Below are 11,994 nucleotides of genomic sequence, written 5' to 3' on the forward strand. Positions count from 1 at the left end.
TGCCGCCCCTGGATGTGGTCTCCAGTAAATTTGTATGCGTCACTCCTCACACCTTGTGTGCTGTTTATGTAGAATATATACAATATGAACATTTCCTGTGCGAAGAATCGCAGAGACTAAGCACAGAACAGGGTAACCTTGGATGAGAGGGCCATCGAAATTTCCGATCCTAATTCATTTTTCCGGACGAGATTGATAATTTCGGATACAATCTAAATTTCGGGCTCTACTGATATTTTAATGTGGTGTAAATTACAATACCCGATATTTTTATTATTAGAAAAAGAAATAAACACATAGTTTTGTCATTATGAACAAAATATGAGTCTGCATTATAGAACACATCAGACTAACATTGTACAAAAAATATTTTGCTGCTATCTTAGCCTTGGCATATGCTTAAAATTTGGAGAAATCTTAGGCTGGAAGTTCATCTAAAATGGTTCTTATAGAATGACAAGGGTGTTTAATAACTTAAAGATAATAACGTTTATTCCAGGCTAAATCGGTTAAGATTGAGGGTACAACTTGCGTATTTCCTTGCCACAACAACAACACATTTACTTTTGAGAATGAGGAATACCACGTATTTACCATTACTGTAGGAATACGTTGTCATACATGTAACATTATGATTAGGGGGTTTAAAATTCTTGTTACCCAAAAAGAAAAAAATATGAAACTTATGAAATATCAAATCGGAAAATTCAGGAGAGAAGCTCACCTACCTTAGTGATGATTTGTAAGGTCAAATCTATGTAAGAAATACTGTTATGGTATCATTGACTCCAAGGTCTCATGTGAAAACCAAAAATGTAAGCATTATTATAGCTTGGTTTGACTAATATTGACTGCAATCTTCCACACAATTACATAACTGCTTGCCTTTACTTGTACATGCAGAAATCAGTAAAATGTTTAAAATGGCTTAGAACTAAAAACAGATATCAAACATCAGATTTTAAAAATAAGCTCTCCCTATTTAGTAAGACTCTCATAGGCAAAAAAGGAAATAAGCCAAGATAACATTGTCACAGAGTACCTTTTTTTTCAATTCGATTTTTTCAGTTCGTAGTATATGGTTTTAATGGTTTAGCGAGAACTCTAGACGTAGCCTGCGTAGCGGCTCAAGGGAAGGGGACGGGCTCAAGGGAAGGGGAGGGGTCCCTCCCCTTCCCTTGAGCCGCTGCGCAGGCTACTCTAGACGATATATAATATATATGTAACATACATCATGCCTAAAAAACTCGCTACAACTATCATGCTATTTCTTATGGTACAAAATGCTTAAATACTATAATAAAATCTAATTATCATAATAATAATAATAATAGAAAGGATGATATCAAGTATCTATTGTGACTGTGGTGTACTGTGACTTCTGTGCCGCAAGGCTATTCTTCTGTGGCTGATGTTTTCTGACATCATTCTCGCTGTAATCACTAAAAAAACATTTGGTAAATTGATTACAAAAGCTGAAAAAAATCATTCCGATTACAATAGTATGTAACTATGGCACCTTCACCAATCATAGTTGTTACCTTTTCCCTTTCTTTGATAGACAGCACACATTTTCTTGCAGCAGGCAAACAGATAGTATCTTTAAATATATGCTTTTTTATTCACAAAACAATTATTTCTCTGCCCATTTGCCAAAGGGCGTCTGGTGTATAATAGAAAAAAAAGTTCATATTCTTTCTTCAATGTAAAAAAGACGTTTAACTTGTGGGTACAAATTAGCCAGATGGACTATACAGTTTATTGTCAATTTTTAATACATACTTGTTTCTTTTATTGAGAGGAGAATCATGACTTTTTCTCTTTGGAGAAAGCTCACTGCTCATGTCTGTGAAAAATAAAGCACAAGTAAGGGTAAAGAAGGGGGGTTGTTGATACAACACTAGAGACACAGATGATATCCATAAAACGGCATATCAGCAGGGTGATGTGAGTTGGGATGCTCTGTACTCTTGACTGTTATTATTTGCATGACCTATTTATTGAACAATAGGCATGGGCGGACCTAGAGGTGGACAGAGTGCCCCCCTATTTCAGATATATGGCTTATAAATTACAAGAAAGAAAATCTACGGAAGAACAATGAATCTGCCCCCCCCCCCCCCTTTCTTGAAACTCTTGTGCTTCGGCTCCCCCTTTTTGAAACTTCTGGATCCACCCCTGATGTGTATATGTGCAACACATGTTTGCATCAAATGCGCAACATTACTTATGATGCCTTTTATAATTAAGGCTTTCACCTAGTGTAACCTTAACTAAAACTAGCGCACCTGAGAAATCAAACTCATCATCAGAGCGGGGATCCTGGATCTCACTCAGAAGATGCTCATCACCATATTTCCTAAAAAAATGGAAAAGAATTTTGCCATTTGCATGCAATTAGAAATAGGTCTACTTATGCAGACTTGTCAACTCTCCCGGATAAACCGGAAGTCTCAAGTCTCAATTTGCAGCAAATCTCCAGGTTAAATGCTAAATCTCCTGGTTGAGTATAATCTTGGAGACTCTGAGTTGTAATTGCCTAAAAACTTCGTGATGATGAATACAATGTTGTGTAAAGCACAGCGTGTGAGTTTGTAAGTACTATTTTGCTAAACGGAAACTTTGCGAAATGGAAATGTTGCAAAGGGGATGTAAGACTACTGTAATAGAAATAGAGAATGTATCAGCTGAGATGATTGGTCAGTTATAAGCCAATTGCGTGTCTCGTCTTGTAGGTCAAGCACGTGAAGTAGTATGCCAGAGTAAGCGTTCTATTTTTACAAAAGCCAGTCACCAAGCCAAATGTTTAAACATGGCACAATCCATTAACCTGAGTATCAGGCCCTCCTATGTTTCTATCGCGCCAGCGAAATTGTTTTCAAGTTTCTGTATTGTGCCCCCCCTCCAAATAAATCTAGGCCTGCCACAGCTATGAGTCAGCATGTTAGAATACCCTCCCCCCTCCTGGTGTCCAATGGCTTCGACCAAAAACTAATCTAATAAACTTGCTACGTAGCATAGCAAGTATCTCTTGACATTAAGCAAGTTTCACCTAGTAGAAGCCAAACTACTACGCTGTTTGTTTTTAAGCTGGGAGGGAGGGTAGGGGGGCTAAATAAAGGGGGGGCATTTATTAGAGAGGGCGTTTATTTCAAACTTGTAAGTTTAGGGGGGGGGGGGCGTTTATTAGATAAGTGGTGTAGAAAAATAGATTAGCATAAACCGATTAAAAACAATGCATCAGCCCATATGTCTCATGAAATCCCCTGACCCCAGCCCCCCACCCCCCAATCAGAATACAAGCTGCTCTTGATGAGATTCACTCAAGAGTTTAGATATGGAAGGCAAGAAAAGTATAATTTTGGGTGATACAATCTCAAACTTACTAGTCTCTTCAAAGCTAGACTCGAATACTAAGCAGTTGAAATTTATAAGCGAAACATATCAATATGCACAAATAATTCAAAAACCCACTAGAATTACTCCTACAACGCATACGTTAATTGATGATTTTTATACAAACGACCAGATAAAAATCACACATTCTGGAGTTGTTCATCTTTGGTATTTCCGATCATAGTCTAAGTACTATCAAATCAACACCACAAATCATGGGAAAAAGGCAATTTAAGAACTTTAATCCCAATTCATTTATTGAAGACATCAAAAATACACCTTGGGCTGAAACACTTGATAATCCAAATGAAATATGGGACACATTCAAGTTTCTCTTTCTCGAAGTTGACAATAAGCATGCACCAATTAGAAAAAGAAAAGTACAAAGCAAACCTTCTCCCTTGATAAACTCTGATCTCATGAGCAGAATGAGAACAAAGAGATAACCTTAAAAGTATCATGGTAAAAATGAATATTCGAAGAAGATTGGGATAACATAGGAGAAACATGGAAGGTTATTAATAGTGCATTAGGGCATAATGGTAAGGCAACATCGATTAACAAACTTTTAGCTGCAGACAAATCGTACACTGACAAAAAGGAGGTCGCTCATTGAATGAATACTCATTTCTATTCATTTGGTTGTTTTTGCAATCAGTTATTTGACGCGGTCTCATTTTCTTTTTGTGATTTTGCCATTGGGAAATAGCAGTTAGGGGATTGATTGTGTTGCCAGTTGCATATGTTGTATCATTGTTAGAGGGCTTTGGACTAGTTATTTAGGTTTATAATTGTGAAAAGAAAAATAGGGCAGTGTATCCAACTTTTTCTTCTCCTTTCACAGCAACCATGTATTTATCCACAACCTAACTTTTCCATTTTCTCTGAGCACTGTAGCATTCAATACAGTTCGGACAAGCCCTTTTACGTAAGTTTTATCTCTTGTGCATTGGACTTTTCTCGTAAGTGGACACAAACATAAAGCAACACAAAGCAAATGCCATTTGACGTTCCTTTTTCTTTCTAGTATGCGTTAATAGTTTTTTACATTACAAATCCTAAATAATTCCGTTACGTACTTATGTCATTAATATTTTGAATTATGGTACACAACGAGTTTAAAGCGGATTCAAAATGAATATTATAATCAACACTCTTATCTTCCCATTCATCGTTTTTCGTTTTTCATCTAATTTTCGTTTTTATGAGAAAATGGTGTTGACTACACTATGTGACTTCATGTCAACTTTCTTTAAAGCGGTTAAGTTAAACGTATTTTTGTATATTTTTCTATTTTGGAGAACACAACAACAACCTCGAACGAAGGACTCACCAGTTGTTTTTCGGGGCGAATTTTGTATATCTATCAAAGCCACTTTGTTGTCTATATGACCATCTAGGGCATAAACCAGCACAATCCGTGCCCAAACACTGGCCCATGGTCACTAGCTTGCAGCATTAGAAAACCATCATGTAATTTTCTTACTTCCTCCAAAATCAGATCAAACGTTCGGGTTATTGAAAGCCTCGTTTTGAAGTCACAAAAAGAATATCACAGGGAGTGGGTATGGAGTAATATATTAGAAATTGGTTGTGAGTCTGCCCTGAAGAAGTCTTATTAAAGACGAAAATTTGGCAGAGTCGATTTCCAGTTTTTGGTGTATTGTATTAATTGTTCTGGTACGAGATCGCGACAGTTTGGGCTATTTGATTCTATTCGAAATTGGTTGTAAATATTTAAAAGGTTTATACCTCAAATCATGGAATAATTTCTTAATTTGATATGTCAAAAAGAATTGAAAATGTAGAATGCATGTTTTGAGTTTTATTTAAGGATTTAGAGAAGTTATGGTTCTTTTTTGTCTCACCCTCCCTTTCCCTTCAGTACATATTCTTTTGTCGAACTTAGCCACCTCGCCTATTTCAACATGGCGGCCCCTGGCAGAAGGGTTCTTTCTTCCTGGAGTTGTATTTTACAACTCACTGATAGATCACTGATCACTAGAGGTATTGTACGTGCAAATATAGCATGCAGAGAATATGTTGATGTCTTACCACTTTGCTCGTCCTGTTCTACTTTTGCTTTTCCGTTGCCTGCAAATTTGTTATTTTACTTCAGATTGGAAACTGTGCGTTCTTTTTGTAGTTCTCCATCAATCAAACTTCCCCTAAAATTGAAAATACACCTAGACGACTTGGCTTTTTTCACACTACCATGATCACCTTGGCATTGTAGAAAGAGACACCGAAGATGTGAAAAACATAACAATTTTATTGACTTGAACTTCATTAGCCAAACAGTGTGATTCGGTGTGAATAAGAGAAAAGCATGATGGAATCCTCATAATTGCGCATTTATTTTTGTTGCTGTGTAGAAAAATAGGAGTGAAATTACAAAAATCAAAATGCCAGGCTATAACAGGGAAGAATAACGCCTTGAAAGTTTACTTGACTTGACCCCCAACTGGGGGTTGAAGCTTTTCCCCACTGTTGGCTATTTACCTTTTCTTTGAGTTTGGGAGAGTTCATTTAGCCCCCCACCCCCCACGTTTTGAAAGTGCTCTGTAGCCCTTGTAGCACATGTCTTCCTCTAGGGTGCACATTTATTTTTGTTGCTGTGTAGAAAAATAGGAGTGAAATTACAAAAATCAAAATGCCAGGCTATAACAGGGAAGAATAACACCTTGAAAGTTTACTTGACCTTTATGCAAATTTAGTTTTTCAACTGCATGATTTTTGCCTCTTTATCTTAAAATATGTATTATGTACTTTTTGCAGGTTTGTTTCTGTCCTCTTCAAATAATATATCTACGTCATCTTGTGATCTGAAGAAGACCCCCCATACTGTTGGAGTCCCGGCCTGGGCCAAAGCTGCTCAGAGGAGGTGGCGTAGCCTCACTAAACTTGACAAGCCAAAGACCAAAGAACAAATAGAGGCTGAGTACCTTCTATCCAACAACCCAGAAAAGCTTGATTTCTACACATCAACAAAAAATGCTAAACCGAAAGACACAACAACAGATAATGAGTATGTATAGTTAGGCTTCTCTTTGGGTTGTTGTTAGATGGTTGTTATGTTTTTATGCTTTTTTTTTATTTGTAGGCCTGAAATGGTTCTCACAAAGAACAGGAAAGCATTTGTCATCTACCACCCAAAGAAACATGATCCACATGAGTTACTCTACTCTAAGGTATGATAATATTGTCTTATGTGAAAAATAGATGTCTGTACATTTTGTGATAGACACCTTAAAAGGTCTTTAAAAAGTCCTAAAAAGCTATATGTGCTTGTGGAGAAAATAATTTTTTTTATACTAAGGGATAGCACCTGGGCAAATTTGCATCCTAAGGGATAGAACAAGGAAATGTGATTTTTTAGTTTACTGTGATTTAGATTACTATGATGATTTGAATAAGCCTCCTTCTTTAGAAAAGAAATACAAAAAAATTTGGAATAAGCGCCCCTTCCCCAATGCTCTAGGATCCAGCGTACTTTGCAGGTGCTCCCAAAGGTCACTACTGCAGAAGAGCCACTGGAAAAGTTTCCTAGTAAGACTAGTTCTGGGGGCGTGACACGTCAGAAGCTTAAGGCAGTTTAAAACTGACAGCCGATGAAATCAAAATTTTTCTGACGGAATTTAATACAGTTTCTTTCTTCGAGATACCAAAATGAAACATCAGAAATATGTTCCTTTTCGGTCAGTACACACTAAATCGTAGCTTATTTTTTATTAGTTTGAACTTTTTGGGAAGAAACACAGTCATAGACAAAATGTGGAAAACTTAGCCTTTGTCTACATTATTTTCATGCTGCATCCCGACGCTCTATCAGGCGAATTTTCACTCGTAAGTTTACTTTAACTCAATAAAGAAGTCATCCAATATAGATCTAATCTCCAAGCACTTGGAGCTGCTTCGCTTGCAGTTCATGATAAACTTCAGCGGGCAAACGACCACAACAACAGGGTTCTTGGGAATATTCTAGTCGCCAATTTTGCGGGCTTATTTTAAAAGATTTGCAATACCAGGCTTTTACCGAAGATTGTCAATAGCTGAGCAAAAGAATGGCTGTTTCCCACTTAAACATGACTGTATCACAAGAAATTGTTTTGGCTTCATAGTTTCTCTTATTGTACAAAACAAAGTAACTGGCAAAGCATTTGTCAGCGACACGAGCGTTGTCAATTAGGATTTACAAGTAAACACTGCTGTGCTGTGACTTGGCCTTTTTTCACTCCTAAAAAAAGCCCAATCACAGAAGAGCTGCTCCAAGCGTTTTGGAACTCCAAATTGTTATAAACTTCTCCAGAGGCTGTTCTGCGGTAGTGTCCTTTGGGAGCGTCCACAAAGTATGCTGGACCCTTTAGCATGCCCCTCCCCTCCCTCTAAAAAAATAGATCTCAAGAAACGCCTAACCTAAATGGTTTAAATCTCCATTTTATGTAGCTTGAATTGATTTTCTCACATTATGACACGGGTTACTTATTATCCCTTTAACTTCTATATCCAACAAATTTTTTTTTCAGTTGTCTTATTTCTCCTTCAATCTTTGTGCAATTTAATAAGCACCCCCTCCCAAATACGCGCCTCCTCAATAAGTATCCCCCAAAGACTGGAAAAAATATGATAAGCACCTTGGGTTAAAATCATTATTTTATTGCAACAGCCCTCTTCTTTTTTTGATTGCTTGTAGTATAATTGTTAAGAAAATGTATTTTTTTTTATTTAGGATGCTACCATCACACCCTGGTGGGAGCTTAGCGCTGATGAAGTCAAGAATTACAGAGACACATTAACAGATGAAGAGGCGAGTTAAATCCTCAATCCCCCTAACATAATGATAATGGTGAATATATTGTTAATAGCTCTTTTGAGTGCCCCTCTTCAAACTTAAGCCTCTTATCTCCCTCTCTTCTTAAGCCAAAGCTTTCAGCTAGAGCATAAATACACATTTACTAGAGTATCAGTGGTTTACACTAAAGGTTTTTGCCAAGATAGAGGAAAGCATAATATACACTAATCAATAGTATCTTGAGACGTAGGGGCAAAATATGGAAAACCAGATTTGCAACAAGCCCCTCTCTATCAAGCCCACCTCTCAAACATGACCCCCCCCCCCTGGATTTGCCACTGGAGTGAAAGATATATGAAGATGTTAACCCTTTCAATCCTAGGTACTTTTGAGCAAAATTGTAAGAAAAACAGATTGAAAACAGAAACCTCTCCCCCTATTTCAAGTCCAGCACTACCAGTTAAGCTAAGCTACTGCTGACCCAAGGCGGTATGCCTTGAAGTTTCCAACAATGCACTGTGGTTCCTTTTCTTGCTAGTGACGGCACTGCTACAGCCTGTTGCTTACAACAGTTTTGCTTGTAATTTGCTTAAAAATTACAGCTTCTTCACATCTGGAGAGTGCCTTAGGACATCATAAAGTCTATTTGGGCATAATTAATGCTGTGCTTATGGATGTTTGCACGCTGAGGTTGATTCAATGGGATAATTCCTTGTCTGGGCTTCACCAAGTGAGAAAGGAATTTTCTAGTGAATGGCCTCATACTCTCCAATGTGGGCCATCTTTGCTACCCAACCTTGTTTTCAGGCTTATTCTGGGTTCCTTGGACCTGGAAATGTTTTGTTTGGCTTAGGGGCAAAGAGACTTATAAAAAAACTGTTATAATTCTGGGGGAGGAGATTGCCAGTCTGTCTGTCAAGGTGTTTCCAAGACTCCCATGATGCAGTGCAGGCATGCAAAATAGGCTAAACATGGTGACTCGCTTCTAATGGAGGTTCTAGCATTGATTATTGTGACTGATTGCTGTAAAATGGGACCTGACGGAGCGCAATAAAGGTATCTATTTGTGACTTGATCTGTGTTTGCTTGTCTCTATTTGTAGTTTGGAATTTTGTGTCTTTTTTGGTAAGAAATGTTTCTAAGTTTAAGCATTTGTTTATGAATTGTTCAGAAATCAAGGTTGATATTTTGACAAAAGAGTCAATTCTATTACATTGCTTGGATGCGCTTTTGAAGGTCGTCTATGCCTTGGAGGAATCTATGAGTATCTGGGTCTGGTAATGTTTAGTTTGCATTTCTGATGTTTTGGAGTTGGGCCTATATTTTACAAGTGTCTCAGGGCGTAATGGTAATGGAAGACTTATTTTTAATTTTCTAGTGTCAATCAAGACAAATTCAAGTAAATATGTAGATTACACTTTTAGGTATCAGAAGCAAGAAAGCTGCGAAGTAAAGACCCCCTGTTATGGACTGTAAATGCGCTGAGTCGCCTCTACAAGGCAAAACCACTAGTGGTCATGTGAGTATCTGCATCTTCATCAGTGGCTAATGGCTCTTTACAAATCTATAATCCTACCACTTCTTCTATTACCAAGTGCTATACCAGCTACCAACAACACTTTGTTACAGTTGTGTTTGTTATTGAAGTTGGGGAAAATTTACATGGTGCAAAGATTCTATGAATATATTTTCTCAGTTGATAATCAAATAAACCCAACTTGAATTTTTAATGGTGCATTTTACCCATATAAAATGACCCAATGAAAGCTGTGAACCTTTGTGATCAAAATCCCAAAAAAATAGGAGATTTAACTGTGTTATATCAGCTACCACATTATTTTATCACATTTTTGGTGGAGGCATTTGGCTGTAACTAATTGTAACAATTTGAACATTTTGAAATGTTAGATATAAGGGACAATGGTAAGTTTTTAGAACATGATATTTTTATGAAGAATTGAGGAATATTGTTTATTGATTAGTGCTCTCCAACAATCATGTGATGGTCCTAATTTGTCTTTTTTTGCCTTGCATTTTATTAAATTCTGAAACCCTTCGTTAAATATCTAATGGCCAATACCAGAAGCTTGTTTTATCAATCTCAAAGCTAGTTTCAAAGGCATATTATCTATCGTTTTGATAGGCTAGCTGCACCTTTGACAGATGAGCAAAAAGAAGAGGTTGAAATTGAAAGAAAATTGCTACAACAATGGTCTGACTATAAGAGAAAATATTATAGGGCCAACCAAGAAGTGGTAGGTACAAAACTAGAAATTTGATCAATTCCCTTTAACTGAATAATGCTACTCAGAGGTGGTCCCAATATATTTAAAAAAATAATCTTCTTACCATTGATTTACCAGAAAATAATTAGCTTAAGAAAACGGTTATTACAATGGTATAGAAAGTTATTTTATATCAATTTCTGTTAGCAAAAACAGGGAGTCGACATCCAACATTAAATCCCAAGCAAACATTATCCTAATTTTTGTGCTTATTGCATTCTTTATGTCTTTGTTTCAGGAAAGACAGAATTACTTTGAAAAGACAAGGGGCCTTGAGATGAACCGTGCCCTTGGCCTGAAACAGTAACGGCAAAAAGAGTCAGTTATAAAATTTAGGTGTTTCCATATCAGAGTGAAAGGATTTTCTCATTTACTGAAAAAGCTATCTGTGTTTTAAGGGTATGGTTTAGGAAAATTGTCGGTCCTATTTGTAAAAACTATGTTATAAGAGGTCAAAAGAATAAATTAACTTATCGTTTGATACATATTTGGTATGTAATTTGACAGTTAGCATGTGTATCGGCGAATTTTCTCCCTGTATTATCGGCCCTGTCGATACTATGTGAACGGCCCAGACGCGACTGAAAATTAGACGTTCTTATAAAAGAAGAGTGTATCTTTTGTTTCTCTTTATACTTGTTATATAACAGAATTTTGTTTACAGTTTTTACGTCGTCATCCATGTTAACATTACCAAAGTTTTCTAGAAGACTCAAATATCTTATAATGGGTTACTCTTACAACTGTCGCATGTTTCAGCGCGTTTCGTCTCGACACTTGAGTGGCAGACACTAGAGTGGATTCCACAGACACTCAAGTGGATTCCCTATCAATTTTTTCGTTAGTATCGAATACTATTTGCAAATTGTTTTTATTTCTCATTGCGCTAAATTGTCCTGTGTGTGGGTTTACATAAACCGCCACCCTCACCTTGTGGCTTACGAGACAATTTTTTCGTTTGAATTTAATCGCAATTTTTTTTATCTCAAGACCTGTTGAGCGTCGTTTATTCAAATTTCAAAATAAAGTTGCGTCGAGATGATTTATCGTTTACAAACAGTTATTGCTATATAGAGCTTTTCTGCAAGAACCATTCAACTGATTAACTAAAGGAGGGGGTGCACTGTGTAATCCAAAAACCAAGCCGTTAGTATGTCAGTAGAATTCACTCCTCAAACAGCATGCAGTCGCGAATCAGAGAGTTTCATGTCAAAAATAGCGTGACACTATTTGCCATTCTACACACATACATGGACAGTTCGCATGGACCTTTAGACCTTTCAGACATCAGGACTTGTCATGCAGAGCACCTCGGGCGCTTAGAATATTCTCTCCATCCAATAAATTTTGGAGAAACCTCTTCGACCTTATTTCTTTAAATATTTTTATGTAACTTTTTGTTTCCTGTGATTCTTTTTATTTAGCGCTTTACAATATGTATTCATAGTTTTAGCGCTTTACAAATAAATGAATTATTATTATATTGAAGAAAAATGTAAATTATTTTAAATAAGTGCGTCT

At 36.8% G+C, this 11,994-nt stretch overlaps 2 protein-coding genes across 3 annotated transcripts; one reads left to right on the forward strand and one right to left on the reverse strand.

Annotated features, from left to right (window-relative positions):
• Positions 1 to 470: 470 nt before the first annotated feature.
• Positions 471 to 4,941, reverse strand: LOC5504885. Of its 2 annotated transcripts, none has more exons than XM_001625699.3 (4): positions 4,730 to 4,941; positions 2,289 to 2,359; positions 1,783 to 1,846; positions 471 to 1,442 (listed from the first exon to the last, which is right to left on the reverse strand). In XM_001625699.3, exons 1-4 carry the CDS (start codon positions 4,834 to 4,836, stop codon positions 1,346 to 1,348), a joined length of 339 nt encoding a protein of 112 aa, XP_001625749.1. In that variant the 5' UTR covers positions 4,837 to 4,941; the 3' UTR covers positions 471 to 1,345. The 2 variants fall into 2 exon arrangements, with proteins under 2 accessions (XP_001625749.1, XP_032229121.1); XM_032373230.2 differs by having other exon boundaries at positions 471 to 1,433; positions 4,730 to 4,939.
• Positions 4,942 to 5,277: 336 nt separating this feature from the next.
• Positions 5,278 to 10,956, forward strand: LOC116612487. Its single transcript, XM_048724144.1, has 7 exons — positions 5,278 to 5,403; positions 6,175 to 6,424; positions 6,500 to 6,587; positions 8,126 to 8,203; positions 9,613 to 9,707; positions 10,332 to 10,443; positions 10,712 to 10,956. The coding sequence occupies exons 1-7, from the start codon at positions 5,325 to 5,327 to the stop codon at positions 10,778 to 10,780; spliced, it is 771 nt and encodes a 256-aa protein (XP_048580101.1). The 5' UTR covers positions 5,278 to 5,324; the 3' UTR covers positions 10,781 to 10,956.
• The last annotated feature ends 1,038 nt before the right edge of the window (positions 10,957 to 11,994 follow it).

Source organism: Nematostella vectensis, chromosome 1 (genome assembly GCF_932526225.1).
Source record: "Nematostella vectensis chromosome 1, jaNemVect1.1, whole genome shotgun sequence".
NCBI lineage: Eukaryota > Metazoa > Cnidaria > Anthozoa > Actiniaria > Edwardsiidae > Nematostella > Nematostella vectensis.